The following is an 18,980-nucleotide window of genomic DNA, read 5'->3' as shown; positions in this document are numbered from 1 at the left end:
GATCCCTGAAAGCTCAGGGTCTTTGGTCTCGGGAAGAATCTCTTCTACCGATAAATATTCTGGAACTGAGAGCGATATTCAATGCTCTCAAGGCTTGGCCTCAGCTAGCGAGGACCAAGTTCATACGGTTTCAATCAGACAACATGACGACTGTTGCGTACATCAACCATCAGGGGGGAACAAGGAGTTCCCTAGCGATGGAAGAAGTGACCAAGATTATTCTATGGGCGGAGTCTCACTCCTGCCACCTGTCTGCTATCCACATCCCGGGAGTGGAAAATTGGGAAGCGGATTTTCTGAGTCGTCAGACATTGCATCCGGGGGAGTGGGAACTCCATCCGGAAATCTTTGCCCAAGTCACTCAACTATGGGGCATTCCAGACATGGATCTGATGGCCTCTCGTCAGAACTTCAAAGTTCCTTGCTACGGGTCCAGATCCAGGGATCCCAAGGCGGCTCTAGTGGATGCACTAGTAGCACCTTGGACCTTCAAACTAGCTTATGTGTTCCCGCCGTTTCCTCTCATCCCCAGGCTGGTAGCCAGGATCAATCAGGAGAGGGCGTCGGTGATCTTGATAGCTCCTGCGTGGCCACGCAGGACTTGGTATGCAGATCTGGTGAATATGTCATCGGCTCCACCTTGGAAGCTACCTTTGAGACGAGACCTTCTTGTTCAGGGTCCGTTCGAACATCCGAATCTGGTTTCACTCCAGCTGACTGCTTGGAGATTGAACGCTTGATTTTATCGAAGCGAGGTTTCTCAGATTCTGTTATCGATACTCTTGTTCAGGCCAGAAAGCCTGTAACTAGAAAGATTTACCACAAAATTTGGAAAAAATATATCTGTTGGTGTGAATCTAAAGGATTCCCTTGGGACAAGGTTAAGATTCCTAGGATTCTATCCTTCCTTCAAGAAGGATTGGAAAAAGGATTATCGGCAAGTTCCCTGAAGGGACAGATTTCTGCCTTGTCGGTGTTACTTCACAAAAAACTGGCAGCTGTGCCAGATGTTCAAGCCTTTGTTCAGGCTCTGGTTAGAATCAAGCCTGTTTACAAACCTTTGACTCCTCCTTGGAGTCTCAATTTAGTTCTTTCAGTTCTTCAGGGGGTTCCGTTTGAACCCTTACATTCCGTTGATATTAAGTTATTATCTTGGAAAGTTTTGTTTTTAGTTGCAATTTCTTCTGCTAGAAGAGTTTCAGAATTATCTGCTCTGCAGTGTTCTCCTCCTTATCTGGTGTTCCATGCAGATAAGGTGGTTTTACGTACTAAACCTGGTTTTCTTCCAAAAGTTGTTTCTAACAAAAACATTAACCAGGAGATTATCGTACCTTCTCTGTGTCCGAAACCAGTTTCAAAGAAGGAACGCTTGTTGCACAATTTGGATGTTGTTCGCGCTCTAAAATTCTATTTAGATGCTACAAAGGATTTTAGACAAACATCTTCCTTGTTTGTTGTTTATTCAGGTAAAAGGAGAGGTCAAAAAGCAACTTCTACCTCTCTCTCTTTTTGGATTAAAAGCATCATCAGATTGGCTTACGAGACTGCCGGACGGCAGCCTCCCGAAAGAATCACAGCTCATTCCACTAGGGCTGTGGCTTCCACATGGGCCTTCAAGAACGAGGCTTCTGTTGATCAGATATGTAGGGCAGCGACTTGGTCTTCACTGCCCACTTTTACCAAATTTTACAAGTTTGATACTTTTGCTTCTTCTGAGGCTATTTTTGGGAGAAAGGTTTTGCAAGCCGTGGTGCCTTCCATTTAGGTGACCTGATTTGCTCCCTCCCTTCATCCGTGTCCTAAAGCTTTGGTATTGGTTCCCACAAGTAAGGATGACGCCGTGGACCGGACACACCTATGTTGGAGAAAACAGAATTTATGTTTACCTGATAAATTTCTTTCTCCAAGGGTGTGTCCGGTCCACGGCCCGCCCTGGTTTTTTAATCAGGTCTGATAATTTATTTTCTTTAACTACAGTCACCACGGTACCATATGGTTTCTCCTATGCTATTATTCCTCCTTAACGTCGGTCGAATGACTGGGGTAGGCGGAGCCTAGGAGGGATCATGTGACCAGCTTTGCTGGGCTCTTTGCCATTTCCTGTTGGGGAAGAGAATATCCCACAAGTAAGGATGACGCCGTGGACCGGACACACCGTTGGAGAAAGAAATTTATCAGGTAAACATAAATTCTGTTTTTCTCTTGTTAAGTGTATCCAGTCCACGGATCATCCATTACTTGTAGGATACCAATACCAAAGCTAAAGTACACGGATGAAGGGAGGGACAAGGCAGGAACTTAAATGGAAGGAACCACTGCCTGTAAAACCTTTCTCCCAAATATAGCCTCCAAAGAAGCAAAAGTATCAAATTTGTAAAATTTTGAAAAAGTATGAAGCGAAGACCAAGTCGCCGCATTGCAAATCTGTTCAACAGAAGCCTCATTTTTAAAGGCCCAAGTGGAAGCCACAGCTCTAGTGGAATGAGCTGTAATCCTTTCAGGAGGCTGCTGTCCAGCAGTCTCAGGCTAAGCGGATTAAGCTTCTTAGCCAAAAAGAAAAAGAGGTTGCCAAAGCCTTTTGACTTCTCCTCTGTCCAGAGTAGACAACAAACAAAGCAGATGTTTGACGAAAATCTTTAGTAGCTTGTAAGTAAAACTTTAAAGCACAGACCACGTCTAGATTGTGTAACACAAGGATGGAACCACAATCTCTTGATTGATATTCTTGTTAGATACCACCTTAGGTAAGATCCCAGGTTTGGTACGCAGTACTACCTTATCCGTATGAAAAATCAGATAAGGAGAATCACATTGTAAGGCAGATAGCTCAGAGACTCTACGAGCCGAGGAAATAGCTACCAAAAAAAAAAACTTTCCAAGATAAAAGTTTATCTATGGAATGAAGAGGTTCAAACGGAACTCCTTGAAGAACCTTAAGAACCAAGTTTAAGCTCCATGGTGGAGCAACAGGTTTAAACACAGGCTTGATTCAAACTAAAGCCTGACAAAATGCCTGAACGTCTGGAACATCTGCCAGACGCTAGTGCAAAAGAATAGGCAGAGCAAAAATCTGTCCCTTTAAGAAAATAGCTGACAATCCTTTTTCCAAACCTTGGAGAAAAGATAAAATCCTAGGAATCCTGACCTTACTCCATGAGTAACCCTTGGATTCACACCAATAAAGATATCTACGCCATACCTTATGGTAAATTTTCCTGGTGACAGGCTTTCGTGCCTGTATTAAGGTATCAATAACTGACTCGGAGAAGCCACACTTTGATAAAATCAAGCATTCAATCTCCAGGCAGTCAGCCTCAGAGAAATTAGATTTGGATGGTTGAAAGGACCCTGAAGTAGAAGGTCCTGTTTAAGAGGCAGAGACCATGGTGGAAAGGATGACATGTCCACTAGATCTGCATACCAGGTCCTGCGTGGCCACGCAGGTGCTATCAGAATCACCGATGCTCTCTCCTGCTTGATCTTGGCAATCAGTCGAGGGAGCAGAGGAAACGGTGGAAACACATAAGCCAGGTTGAAAGACCAGGGCGCTGCTAGAGTATCTATCAGTGACGCCTTGGGATCCCTGGACCTGGATCCGTAACACGGAAGCTTGGCGTTCTGGCGAGACGCCATGAGATCCAGTTCTGGTTTGCCCCAGCGGAGAATCAGTTGTGCAAATACCTCCGGATGGAGTTCCCACTCTCCCGGATGAAAAGTCTGACGACTTAGAAAATCCGCCTCCCAGTGCTCTACACCTGGGATATGGATAGCTGATAGGTGGCAAGAGTGAATCTCTGCCCAGTGAATTATTTTTGAAACTTCTAACATCTCTAGGAAACTTCTTGTTCCCCCTCGATGGTTGATGTAAGCTACAGTCGTGATGTTGACCGACTGAAATCTGATGTACCTCAGAGTTGCTAACTGAGGCCAAGCCTGAAGAGCCTTGAATATCGCTCTTAGTTCCAGAATATTTATTGGAAGGAGAGACTCCTCCTGAGCCCACGATCCCTGAGCCTTCAGGGAGTTCCAGACTGTACCCCAACCTAGAAAGCTGGCATTTGTTGTTACAATAGTCCAATCTGGCCTGCGAAGGTCATACCTTTGGACAGATGGACCCGAGATAGCCACCAGGGAAGAGGATCCCTGGTCTCTTGGTCCAGATTCAGTTGAGAGGCCAAATCTGTGTAATCCCCGCTCCACTGACTGAGCCTGCATAGTTGCAGCGGTCTGAGATGTAAGCGTGCAAACGGCACTATGTCCATTGCCGCTACCATTAAGCCGATTGCTTCCATACACTGAGCCACCAAAGGGCGCGGAATGGAATGAAGAACCCGACAGGAATTTAGAAGCTTTGATAACCTGGACTCCGTCAAGGGAAATTTTCATTTCTACAGAATCTATCAGAGTCCCTAGAAAGGAAACTCTTGTGAGTGGGGATAGAGAACACTTTTCCTCGTTCAATTTCCACCCATGCAACCTCAGAAATGCCAGTACTACGTCCGTATGAGACTTGGCAATTTGGAAGTTTGACGCCTGTATCAGGATGTCGTCTAAATAAGGGGCTACTGCTATGCCCCGCGGCCTTAGGACCGCCAAAAGCGACCCTAGAACCTTTGTAAAGATTCTTGGGGCTGTAGCTAATCCAAAGGGAAGAGCTACAACTGGTAATGCCTGTCTTGAAAGGCAAACCTGAGAAACCGATGATGATCTTTGTGTATCGGAAAGTGAAGATAAGCATCCTTTAGATCCACTGTAGTCATATATTGACCCTCCTGGATCAGTGGTAGGATGGTACGAATAGTTTCCATCTTGAACGACGGAACTTTGAGGAATTTGTTTAAGATCTTTAGATCCAAAATCGGTCTGAAGGTTCTCTCTTTTTTGGGAACCACAAACAGATTTGAGTAAAAACCCTGTTCCTGTTACTCCTTTGGAACTGGATGGATCACTCCCATAACTAGGAGGTCTCGTACACAGTGTAAGAATGCCTCACTCTTTATCTGGTTTGCAGATAATTGTGAAAGGTGAAATCTCCCTTTTGGGGGGGAAGCTTTGAAGTCCAGAAGATATCCCTGGGATATAATTTCCAACGCCCAGGGATCCTGAACATCTCTTGCCCACGCCTGGGCGAAGAGTGAAAGTCTGCCCCCTACTAGATCCGTTACCGGATAGGGGGTCTTTCCTTCATGCTGTCTTAGAGGCAGCAGCAGGCTTTTTGACCTGCTTACCTTTTTTCCAGGTCTGGTTTGGTCTCCAGACCGTCTTGGATTGAGCAAAAGTTCCCTCTTGTTTATTATTAGAGGATGTTGATGCCGCACCTGCCTTGAAGTTTCGAAAGGCATGAAAATTAGACTGTTTGGCCCTAGATTTGGACCTGTCCTGAGGAAGGGCACAACCTTTTCCTCCCGTGATATCAGCAATAATCTCCTTCAAACCAGGCCCGAATAGGGTCTGCCCCTTGAAGGGAATGTTAAGTAGCTTAGATTTTAAAGTCACGTCAGCTGACCATGATTTAAGCCATAGCGCTCTGCGCGCCTGTATAGCAAAACCAGAATTCTTAGCCGTTGGTTTATTCAAATGAACAATGGCATCAGAAATAAAATAATTGGCTAGCTTAAGTGCTCTAAGTTTGCCAAGTATGTCATCCAATGGAGTCTCTACCTGTAAAGCCTCTTCCAGAGACTCAAACCAGTACGCCGCAGCAGCAGTGACAGGGGCAATGCATGCAATGGGCTGTAGGATAAAACCTTGTTGAATAAATATTTTCTTAAGGTAACCTTCTAATTTTTTATCCATTGGCTCTAAAAAAGCACAACTGTCCTCGACAGGGATAGTAGTACGCTTTGCTAGAGTAGAAACTGCTCCCTCCACCTTAGGGACTGTCTGCCATAAGTCCCGTGTGGTGGCGTCTATTGGAAAACATTTTTCTAAAAATAGGAGGGGAAGAGAACGGCACACCTGGTCTATCCCATTCCATATTAATAATTTCTGTAAACCTTTTAGGTATTGGAAAAACATCAGTACACACCGGCACTGCAAAGCATTTATCCAGTCTACAAGATTTCTCTGGCACTGCAATGGTATCACAGTCATTCAGAGCAGCTAAAACCTCCCTAAGTAACACGCGGAGGTGTTCAAGCTTAAATTTAAATGTAGAAATATTAGAATCAGGTATCTTTCCTGAGTCATTAACATCACCCACTGACTGAAGCTCTCCTTCCTCAGCTTCTGCATATTGTGAGGCAGTATCTGACAGAGCTATCTCGCTTACCTCTAAGTTCAGGTAGTCTGGCTAATACCGCTGGCAGTGTATTATCCATGACTGCCGCCATGTCTTGTAAAGTAAACGCTATGGGCGCCCTAGATGTACTTGGCGCCATTTGAGCGTGAGTCCCTTGGGCGGGAGTCAAAGGGTCTGACACGTGGGGAGAGTTAGTCGGCATAACTTTCCCCTCGTCAGAATCCTCTGGTGATAATTTTTTAAAAAACATTATATGATCTTTATTGCATAAAATGAAATCGGTACATTTGGTACACATTCTAAGAGGGGGTTCCACCATGGCTTTTAAACATAATGAACAAGGAGTTTCTTCTATGTCAGACATGTTTATACAGACTAGCAATGAGACTAGCAAGCTTGGAAAACACTTTAAATCAAGTTAACAAACAAATATAAAAAACGGTACTGTGCCTTTAAGAGAAACAAATTTTGTCAGAATTTGAAAAACAGTGAAAAAATGCAGTAAATCAAACGAAATTTTTACAGTGTATGTAAAACAGTCACAACCAACTGCCACAGCAAGCTGTGGTCCTACCTTCCCCAATAAACGACTTTGGAAAGTCTTTGAGCCCTTTAGAGATGTCCTATAGCATACAGGGGACTCCTGAGGGAAGCTGGATGTCACAGTTTGTAATTTTAACTGCACCAACTGTAACTTTTATACTATAACAGTGGAAAGCCTCAGTAAAACTGTTTCTAGTCAAAATTTAAGCCAGCCATGTGGAAAAAACTAGGCCCCAATAAAGTTTTATCACCAATGCATATATAAAAAAACGATTAAACATGCCAGCAAATGTTTATATTACAATATCATAAGGGTATTACCCCTGGGAGTAAGCATGATACCAGTCGTTATTAAATCACTGTATTCAGGCTTAACTTACATTAATCCGGTATCAGCAGCATTTTCTAGTGTTTTCCATCTCTAGAAAAAATTATAACTGCACATACCTGATAGCAGAATAAACTGCACGCCATTCTCTCGCTGAAGTTACCTCATCTGTGTAATCCCCTCAGATATATGTGAGAATAGCAATGGATCTTGGTTACAACCTGCTAAGATCATAGAAACCTCAGGCAAATTCTTCTTCTATTTACTGCCTGAGATTAAATAGCACAACTCCGGTACTATTTAAAAATAACAAACTTTTGATTGAAGAAATTAAACTAACTATATTTAACCACTCTCTCCTACAACATCCTAGCTTGTTGAGAGTTGCAAGAGAATGACTGGCTATGACAGTTAGGGGAGGAGCTATATTACAGCTCTGCTGTGGGTGTCCTCTTGCAACTTCCTGTTGGGAATGAGAATATCACACAAGTAATGGATGATCCATGGACTGGATACACTTAACAAGAGAAATTCATATTACGTGTTATTGCATTTGTATTTTTATTATGCACATTATAATTCTACTGTTTTGAATGGTCCTTTAAAGTAAAACATAAATAGGGCCCAATGATCTAAAGGTTTCTGGGCTGGCGAAATTATTTAATAATGCTACATATTCCTCATTGACCAATACAGGCTGAGAGCAATAAAATACACACAACAAAACTAGTTTAAATAAAATATATACACAGTGTGTGTGTGTGTATGTATATGTGTATGTATGTATGTATGTATGTGTATGTGTGTGTATATATATATATATATATATATATATATATATATATATATATATATATATATATATATGTGTGTGTGTGTATATATATATATATATATATATATATATATATATATATATATATATGTATGTATGTATGTATGTGTGTATATATATATATATATATATATATCTACCCTAAACTGTTACCCTAACACTGCGCTAACTAAACCACCACTGCAGGGATTCTCTTTCACTTTAAATTTATAGCCGTACCCTGCGCCCCTGACTTGATCCAAATTTATAAACTTGTATAAAAAATAATAATATAGTCAGGATGAGCTGTTAGTAAAGCACTCCTTAAAATATGAACATATTCACTTGATGTATTTGACAATAATATCAGTAAATAAACAAATTGATTTTTATATATAATATACAAATACAAATATAGAAAAAAGAAAAAATCTTTAAACAAAACTGTACATTACACAATGCTAAAAATACTAAAAATGCTAATTGTCTCACCTCGATGTCCCTAGGAGTATGATAGAAATTACTGTGTCTTTAAATCCTTATGTGCAAATCCTCCTGTCTCTGTAGTTGAGAGCGGTGCTGCTTCACTGATCGCAGGACGCTGAAGAGCGCCCAAACAACTGGTAACTGTAAACACAAAAGAACAGAGCGCAACCGCAACTCAAGGTAAAAGTTTTTATTATTTCTTCGAGCGCTAAAAACAAATTGCACTTACAAGATGTTAAAAGTATTCAAGCCTTTGGTTTAAATGTTCACTGGACCGCAATCACGCTGACAGCTCTCCAAGCTGAAATCCGGAATGGCGTCTTTGTGAAATCCGCAGGCACAGGTATCGATAACCCCAGGATGTAGCTGTACTTGCAACTGCAATTAATGTAAATGTCTGAAACAGTGTCCCTCTTTACATCGGTCTACGCGTTTGGTCCTTTTGAAAAGAGGGACACTGTTTCAGACATTTACATTAATTGCAGTTGCAAGTACAGCTACATCCTGGGGTTATCGATACCTGTGCCTGCGGATTTCACAGAGACGCCATTCCGGATTTCAGCTTGGAGAGCTGTCAGCGTGATTGCGGTCCAGTGAACATTTAAACCAAAGGCTTGAATACTTTTAACATCTTGTAAGTGCAATTTGTTTTTAGCGCTCGAAGAAATAATAAAAACTTTTACCTTGAGTTGCGGTTGCGCTCTGTTCTTCTTTTGTGTTTTTTTATATATATATACACACACAGAGAGAAATGCACTCACAGGACGAACATCCAGCTCAATACCATTGTTAGCCTGGTCTATGGTGATTTACCACCTGGGTACTTCTTTTAGCCCAGCAATGCTTTTCACAGAGTAAAACTTTCCTGTAGTATATCAGTCTGATCCCGCCTATTATGGTCAGTCCAACAACGAAATACCATGCAATTCTTCTCTGAACAAGGAACACAGCAACCCCAGACGATCGTTTCAGCCTTCATTGGGCCTCGTCAGTGAGGTGTAGCCACATTCCTCCAAGCACACTGAGTAAGGAGTCCACTTCTGGTTTCTCCTTTTTCCCTTAGGGAGACTAAATACATACAGAGAGAAATGCACTCACAGGAACGAACATCCAGCTCAATACCATTGTTAGCCTGTTCTATGGCGATTTACCACCTGAATGCAACTTCTTTTAGGCCAGCAATGCTTTTCACAGAGTAAAACTTTCCTGTAGTATATCAGTCTGATCCCACCTATTACGGTCAGTTCAGCACCGAAATACCAGGCAATTCTTCTCTGAACAAGGAACACAGCACCCTGAGTTGCAATTTAAATGAACAGGCATGGAAGTTATTCTATCTCAGGAGTGCTGTTCTCTTTCTCTTTTTTCACATTTATGTAAATTACTCTTGGGTCTCCCTAAGAGTCATTTTTCTAATTGGGAGCGATGCAGCACAGCTGATTTCAGACTATAGATGTCCTGATGAAGGCCCAACTGAGGGCCGAAACGTTGACCATGTTTTGTTGATACTATTATTAAAGCAAACAAATTGACTTCTATATAAAACCTGAGAGTGCCCTTCACTATTTGGATTCATATACTTGTTTTTCTTAAGGATTGCACCCAGGTCACTGACACACACCCCAGGTTGGAGTGCTGGGCCACAGGCTAATTGACAATATAAATATATATATATGTGTGTGTGTGTGGTGTGTTTTAAAAAAAAAAAAAAAAAAAAAAAAATTATATATATATATATATATATATATATATATATATATATATATATATATATATATACTTTTACTGCCCTTTAATTACATTTGTCAATATTTCTGTTCTTCACAGACAACTTTTTAAATAATATTGGTTTGGTTTTATTATTCATAAAGTCTTAAATAATTTGTATAATTATTACTCTATTAAAAGGCAATTACAGTGGAACATTTAACAGTAGCATTAGCGACCCTTCAATAGATACCCTGTCACATATAATACTGTCCCCTGTCACATATAATAATGTATCCCCTGTCACACATAATACTATATAACCTGTCACACTACTGTATACCCTGTCACACACACTACTGTAGACCCAGTCTCACAATACTGTATCCCCTGTCGCACAATACTGTATCCCCTGTCACACACAATACTATATACCCTGCCACACACAATACTATATACCCTGCCACATATAATACTGTATCCCCTGTCGCACATAATACTGTAAACCCAGTCACATATAATACTATATACCCTGTCACATTATGTAACACATTTTAGATTATATCCTGTCACAACCTATCCCAAATTAAAAATACTCACCGTATCTTACTTCACCCCACCTGTATCACATTACATCAGACACAACCCACTTTATACCCAACATGACATCACGCTAACGGTCACATATGAACCCACCAGCTACTGCAACCTGTGACGTTTAGATGCTCTCTGACATTTCCTACGCAATTCTGTGACGTGTGTGTATATGTGTGTGTGTGTGTGTATGTATATATATATATATATATATATATATATAATCATTAAAATTATGGGGGGGAGATAAAAAACTGAAATTAAAATCCTCCATGTCTCAAAATTAAATCAATGTAAATATTTGCATAGGAAATTAGCACATCTAGGCAAGCGGGGAATCTTGCCTAGATGTGCTAATTTTCTATGCAAATATTTACATTGATATATATATATATATATATATATATATATATATATATATATATATATATATATATATATATATATATATATATATATATATATATATATAAATGTGTGTGTGTGTGTAGACGTAAAAACTTTTTGGTCAATTTAATGATTAACAGTTCACCACCATTATGTGTACATTTTTGTCTGAAAATAAAACTGAGCACTATTCTCTCTTCAGACATTTTGTATCCTTTATAGCTAATGATGTCCACTTTGTGTTTTTATTTCTGTATACCTATATGCATTATCTCCTTGCTGTAAAAATATTGTAGCTTATATTAAAATGCTTTTTTTCCCAACAGAAACCCAATCTTATACTGAATGTTGATGGTCTAATTGGTGTAGCTTTTGTGGATTTGTTGAGGAACTGCGGATCTTTTACACGGTGAGTTGACACAGAAAAGCAGTTCATATTTCATTTTAGATCTTGCTATAAAATCATCTCATAAGATAAAAAAATAGAGATGAATATAACCTAATAGGTGCAGGAAAGGTGCAGAAGGATCATGTGCAAGTAAAAAGAAGATACAGTACATAAGGGATATGATAAGATTACAGTGACATCCACTTATTCGCAAACCTGCTGCTATTCCCATTCCTGATAGCCTAAACCCTAACTATAAGTAATATGATGGATAATGAAAATTGGGGTGCCCTGTTTTCATTATCCATCTACAGATTGCAGAGTGTGGGAGTTGGACCCTACTCCCACCACACAGAGCTGCCGCTGATGGACACAGATTTGGACTTATTCCTTTCAACACTGACTTTGTATTGAACTGCATTTTTTCACATATTTTACCATATATATTTTTACTTTACATTTTTTGTTTGTGTAGGGCGCCTCCTATAATTACACTTTGTATAAGTAATATGACTTTTATAGCCCCTTAGCCCATATTATCATTGGCATTTCACTTTTTAAAACTGAAACCCTGTTTATAGCAGTTTGGCCTATATTGGCTTCATGTAGAGACTCATGAGTCACAAATCTTGTTTCAGGGAGGAAGCTGACGAGTACATAGATATTGGCGCTCTGAATGGTATCTTCGTTTTGGGAAGGAGCATGGGTTTCATTGGTAAGTGTTATTTACAATTCCTTTAAGTTCATTCAAATTAAACCTGAAATGCTCACATTACATTTCTTAATCTGAATAATGTATTCAGTAAATCAAATCATTCTAAAGCAAGGAGTTTTATCTAAAGGGACAGTAAAGTCAAAATTAAACTTTCATTATCCATATAGAGCATGCAGTTTAAACAACTTTCCAGATTACTTCCATTGTCTATTTTGCTTTGTTCTCTTGTTATCTTTTGTTTAAAGCATACCTAGGTGGGCTGAGAAGCAGCGATGGGAGCTAGCTCCTGATTGGTGATTGCATATATCTCTCTCACCTGATGTGTTCAGCTAGCAACTAGTAGTGTTTTACTTCTCCAACAAGGATACCAAGAGAATGAAACAAATTTGATAATATATGTAAATTGAAAAGTTGTTTATAATGAAAGAAAATGTTTGGTTTTCATGTCCTTTTAAAATGTCCTGTTCTTTATGCGTTAATTAAATATGCTGTGATCCGAAGGACTAGCCTGTGTGTGCTTTTTGTTTTGTTTTTTGGGAAGTCTTGAATTTTTTGTATTTGAGCTAAATACGTTTGCTACTTTAACCATAGGCTATATTCTTACAGTAGTGAAACATCTGTTTCAGCTATACTCAAAGGATAATCTGTTTATTATTGTCTTTTTCAGGGCATTACTTGGACCAGAAGAGACTGAAACAAGGCTTATATCGGCACCCTTGGGATGATATATCCTATGTTCTGCCTGAGCATATGACTATGTAAAGACTTGTATGACACTCCAGGAAGAAGATCAAGGATTTGATTATTATACACACCATGGGCTCTCCATGATAGCCCCTGCAATGCAAGCCAGTAAATGTTGTTGTTTTATTGTCTTAAAGTTATGGTGTTTTTTTTTTTTTTGTCGGTTATATTTTTCCAAAACAACCCATTCCCTATTTTACCCAAAGTCTTAGTTCTGTTACTTTGTTTTGATATGTGTAGAGATTAAATGGTGGCCTCCAATTGTATTCACAGCTGTATTTATTAAATGGAAGCAGCATTAGTAAATGTCATACCTCTTTTGTTTGTTTTTTTTTATTTTTATTTATTTGAATGCTTTGTAAATGGATGAGCGCTAAGAGGTATTGGTAGGAAGTAAACCGTGCAGCAATAATATAAAGGAACATGCAGAGAAAAAAAATGGAAATGGAGCATAATTTTAAGGAAGCTAGGAGAAAGAACACTGGAAAGGGTGCCAAGAAAGCAAGAGATTGCAGCTAAAACGACTACAAGAAATCACCAAGGCTTGAAGGGGTGTGTGGTCTAGCAGTAAATAAAGTGGCATTTTGAATCTCAGAGTTCTGGCATGACACAGTTTTACACCAGCTTCTAAAAGTTACAAGTTGTACTCAGATTAATACAGGGCTCATGGGTAAACCTCAATGTCTAGACTAAGAAGACTTCCAAGGCTTCCTTCTTTCTCATCTTGTTACTAGATTACACCTCCTGGCTGATCGCAACGTGGCAATTTCCCACTTTATTCCGTTATGCCACCACTTCCACGATTTCATGAGGAGGACCTAGCCACAGTTAATAACCAGCACCTCACCTATGGTTTCTAAAAGCCTGTACTCATACATTTAAAATCAACAGAGTATAAGACTAAAGGGGCTTTATCTGTGGGTTCCAGATTGATTTTATAGAAATACTGCTGTATTTAATGGTCCGTTCAGTTCTTATAATCTCAACAAACAAGAGAGCTTTGGAGAATCAGGCCCTTTATTGCTTTGACCAGCCTTGATTTGATCTGCTTATTGACTTGCTTGGACCCTACACACTAAGCCAATAAACTTAAATAGTATTGCTTTTTTTTCCCTAAATGATCCTCACCGCCTACTTAAAGCAATGTTCCCAGTATGGAGAAAATTTAGCAGTTTGTGTCTCGCAGAACTCGTCTCAGTTTGCAAGAAGTGACAAAATTAAATCTTTTGTGCAAGATCACTATAGCAATTGTATTTTTATTTAACACTTTTTTTTTATAAGCAATAATGTTCTTTCTCAACCATAAGGCCTTTTTATTTTATGCTCTCATCTTGTGTATATAAATATTTGTGATTATTGGTATCTCCATGACCTGTATACCAAGATCGCTACACTACAGTATTATTTCTTATGTCCCTACATCTCCCACCTTTTTGTATCTGTATATTCCTGAAATTATGATTGGAGAGTTATTTTGGTCCAGTTCTTTTTTTCTCAAAGAAATGTATTTACAAGTGGCGGAAAGAAAATATATTGTCATATTAGTATAGGTCAGCAGCAGTGAAACTGGCGAATTAGAATGTGAAGCACAAAATAAATAGTTCTCTTATTAAGCTACCCATGTTACTTGAATGTTTTAACTGAAAGAAAACTAAAGAGCTGGATATCTCTTCTTGCAGAAAAAAAGTACATATTGTCAGTGGAGGCTCCTCCATATGTTCACAACCGCACGTGCCCCCCTGAAAAAAAAAGAAAGAAAATATTTTTTTTAGCTGAATAATTATAATTTCTCCAATAGCCCCTATTGGAAAAAATTATATGTATTTAGCCAAAAAAGGTTCCAGTCTACTGTCAAGTTTCATAATAATAATAAAAAATCCTTTTATCTTCCTCTATACCTCCTCTACCGCACGTGCGGTAGAGGAGGTATAGGCTGCTATATCCCTTTGCATATTTTTCTATGTGACTGCTGCTCCGCCCATAACACAGCCTATACCCTTGCTAACCGCACACTTTTCAGTGTGCGAGTCTGGTCATTGCTATGGGCGGGCAGCAGGGGGAGCACTTTTTTTAATGCTTCTTTTTTTTTTATCTGTGACGCTCAGAGGCAGTATCCTACAGGAGAGGGTTGTGTGCTCCGTGTAAGCCCCTCACAGCACACATGGCAGGTATGAGAAAATGTAAGGATTTACAACTGTGCATGCACCAATGCCTATATCTAGAGCAGGAGTTTGCGTTGGTGCCTGCATGGTCATGTAACCCTCCCCTGCTTGTTGTGTACTATGTAGTCTGGCCGGGAGTAAAGCTACTCAGTGATTGATCCGGTACCCATACCCCCCAACTGTCCCGATTTTCACGGGACAGTCCTGATTTTAGGGGTCTGTCCCTCTGTCCCGAGTTGCTAGCCATCTGTCCCGATTTGCCCCAGGCATTTTAAAAAAATTTTTTATTTTTTTTAATTCTATTGGGCCCATACTCAGAAGCAGCTGGCTTTGCTCTCACAGGGTTATATACCTGTTATATTCCCTGTGGAAAAGGAATGGTGTGTGGGTTAAGCAGGAGTAAGAAGGCTGTATACACTCTGACCACGGGTAATGGTGACCTCTCTAACCTACCTCTGGTAATGATGATATCTAACCCCTGGTGATAATACTAGCATGCCTTCAGTTTTATACAATGAGCAGTGCTAATACCAGGGTAACGAACAGTGTAACGGACACCCGCAGACTGCCAGCTAATGTGCTTGCCAACCCCAGGACCCCATACAATGAATTACAGATACCCATATATGATGTAGTGTGTGTGTCTATCTGTATCCATAACTGTGTGTGTGTATCTGTACAGGGAGTGCAGAATTATTAGGCAAGTTGTATTTTTGAGGATTAATTTTATTATTGAACAACAACCATGTTCTCAATGAACCCAAAAAACTCATTAATATCAAAGCTGAATAGTTTTGGAAGTAGTTTTTAGTTTGTTTTTAGTTATAGCTATTTTAGGGGGATATCTGTGTGTGCAGGTGACTATTACTGTGCATAATTATTAGGCAACTTAACAAAAAACAAATATATACCCATTTCAATTATTTATTTTTACCAGTGAAACCAATATAACATCTCAACATTCACAAATATACATTTCTGACATTCAAAAACAAAACAAAAACAAATCAGTGACCAATATAGCCACCTTTCTTTGCAAGGACACTCAAAAGCCTGCCATCCATGGATTCTGTCAGTGTTTTGATCTGTTCACCATCAACATTGCGTGCAGCAGCAACCACAGCCTCCCAGACACTGTTCAGAGAGGTGTACTGTTTTCCCTCCTTGTAAATCTCACATTTGATGATGGACTACAGGTTCTCAATGGGGTTCAGATCAGGTGAACAAGGAGGCCATGTCATTAGATTTTCTTCTTTTACACCCTTTCTTGCCAGCCACGCTGTGGAGTACTTGGACGCGTGTGATGGAGCATTGTCCTGCATGAAAATCATGTTTTTCTTGAAGGATGCAGACTTCTTCCTGTACCACTGCTTGAAGAAGGTGCCTTCCAGAAACTGGCAGTAGGACTGGGAGTTGAGCTTGACTCCATCCTCAACCCGAAAAGGCCCCACAAGCTCATCTTTGATGATACCAGCCCAAACCAGTACTCCACCTCCACCTTGCTGGTGTCTGAGTCGGACTGGAGCTCTGTGCCCTTTACCAATCCAGCCACGGGCCCATCCATCTGGCCCATCAAGACTCACTCTCATTTCATCAGTCCATAAAACCTTAGAAAAATCAGTCTTGAGATATTTCTTGGCCCAGTCTTGACATTTCAGCTTGTATGTCTTGTTCATTGGTGGTCGTCTTTCAGCCTTTCTTACCTTGGCCATGTCTCTGAGTATTGCACACCTTGTGCTTTTGGGCACTCCAGTGATGTTGCAGCTCTGAAATATGGCCAAACTGGTGGCAAGTGGCATCTTGGCAGCTGCACGCTTGACTTTTCTCAGTTCATGGGCAGTTATTTTGCGCCTTGGTTTTTCCACATGCTTCTTGCGACCCTGTTGACTATTTTGAATGAAACGCTTGATTGTTCGATGATCACGCTTCAAAAGCTTTGCAATTTTAAGAGTGCTGCATCCCTCTGCAAGATATCTCACTATTTTTGACTTTTCTGAGCCTGTCAAGTCCTTCTTTTGACCAATTTTGCCAAAGGAAAGGAAGTTGCCTAATAATTATGCACAACTGATATAGGGTGTTGATGTCATTAGACCACACCCCTTCTCATTACAGAGATGCACATCACCTAATATGCTTAATTGGTAGTAGGCTTTCGAGCCTATACAGCTTGGAGTAAGACAACATGCATAAAGAGGATGATGTGGTCAAAATACTAATTTGCCTAATAATTCTGCACTCCCTGTATGTATAGGTTTATGCTATGTAGTGTGTGTTTGTCTGCATGTATAAATGTAAGCTATGTAGTGTGTGTATGTGTATCTGCATGTATAAGTGTGTATCTGCATGTATAAGTGTATGCTATGTAGTGTGTGTGTCTGCATGTATAAGTGTGTACTATGTAGTGTCTGTGTATCTGCATGTATAAGTGTATGCTGCATGTATAAGTGTATGCTATGTAGTGTGTGTGTATCTGCATGTATAAGTGTATACTATGTAGTGTCTGTGTATCTGCATGTATAAGTGTATGCTGCATGTATAAGTGTATGCTATGTAGTGTGTGTATCTGCATGTATAAGTGTATGCTATGTAGTGTGCGTATCTGCATGTGTAAGTGTATGCTATGTAGTGTGCGTATCTGCATGTGTAAGTGTATGCTATGTAGTGTGTGTGTATCTGCATGTGTAAGTGTATGCTATGTAGTGTGTGTGTATCTGCATGTATAAGTGTATGCTATGTAGTGTGTTTGTATCTGCATGTGTAAGTGTATGCTATGTAGTGTGCGTATCTGCATGTGTAAGTGTATTCTATGTAGTGTGTGTGTATCTGCATGTGTAAGTGTATGCTATGTAGTGTGTGTGTGTATCTGCATGTGTAAGTGTATGCTATGTAGTGTGTGTATGCATGTGTAAGTGTATGCTATGTAGTGTGTGTGTATCTGCATGTGTAAGTGTATGCTATGTAGTGTGTGTATCTGCATGTGTAAGTGTATGCTATGTAGTGTGTGTGTATCTGCATGTGTAAGTGTATGCTATGTAGTGTGTGTGTATCTGCATGTATAAATGTATGCTATGTAGTGTGTGTGTGTGTGTGTGTGTATCTGCATGTGTAAGTGTATGCTATGTAGTGTGTGTGTGTATCTGCATGGCTATGTAGTGTGTGTGTGTATCTGCATGTATAAAGGCTGTGACACACTGCAAGCAGAGCGACGCGCAGCGTGTAGATGCAGCTGTGCGCGCTCAGTGTGTCTTGCCTTTTCATCTCTGAGCACTCTGCTGCGTCAGGTCGCGTAGCTGAGCGCTCAGAGATGCATCGCTGCATCGCTTGCAGCGTGTCACGGGCTTAAGTGTATGCTATGTAGTGTGTGTGTGTATCTGCATGTATAACTGTATGCTATGTAGTGTGTGTGTGTGTATCTGCATGTGTAAGTGTATGCTATGTAGCTTGCTACTGTGCATTTTTGCTGACTTTAAAGGCCAGAATCTAGAATATTAATGGGGAATGCAGAGAGTAGTTTTAAAGAATTTATTATTAAAGGTCCAATTAAGATAAAAATATTTAGCAATGTCTTTGCAAAGGCTAATTAAATACAACGCTCACATAGCCATACCAGTGGTTTGAGCTTGTGTTTGATTTGCTGCCTAAGTGTATTAAAATATGACTTTATTTAGAATTTTAGACTCTGCTGAAACCCTGTGAGATCCGTTCCTTCAGTGTAGAAGTCAGAGCTAGAGAAGCAGCCTAGTATGGAGATAAGAGCTTATTGAAGTCTATCAGGCATGTAGGCATCCAATAACCCGTGAGCTTTAGCAGTGTGGCTAGGAGAGTAATCCCTCAGCTGCTGCTTGATGCACAACTAGGGTTGCCACCTGCC

At 40.1% G+C, this 18,980-nt stretch overlaps 1 protein-coding gene across 2 annotated transcripts in view; it reads left to right on the top strand.

Moving 5' to 3' along the window:
* ACLY (ATP citrate lyase) overlaps positions 1–13,258 on the top strand; it is a 179,777-nt gene extending 166,519 nt beyond the window's left edge. For both annotated transcript variants that reach the window (XM_053698912.1, XM_053698904.1), the window contains 3 exons: positions 11,427–11,509; positions 12,127–12,203; positions 12,871–13,258. In XM_053698912.1, the coding sequence (XP_053554887.1) occupies positions 11,427–11,509; positions 12,127–12,203; positions 12,871–12,965 (255 nt within the window). In that variant the 3' untranslated portion in view covers positions 12,966–13,258. The remainder of the gene's footprint in view (positions 1–11,426; positions 11,510–12,126; positions 12,204–12,870) is intronic.
* The last annotated feature ends 5,722 nt before the right edge of the window (positions 13,259–18,980 follow it).

Source organism: Bombina bombina, chromosome 1, assembly GCF_027579735.1.
Source record: "Bombina bombina isolate aBomBom1 chromosome 1, aBomBom1.pri, whole genome shotgun sequence".
NCBI lineage: Eukaryota > Metazoa > Chordata > Amphibia > Anura > Bombinatoridae > Bombina > Bombina bombina.
This window is presented reverse-complemented; position numbering and strand designations above follow the sequence as displayed.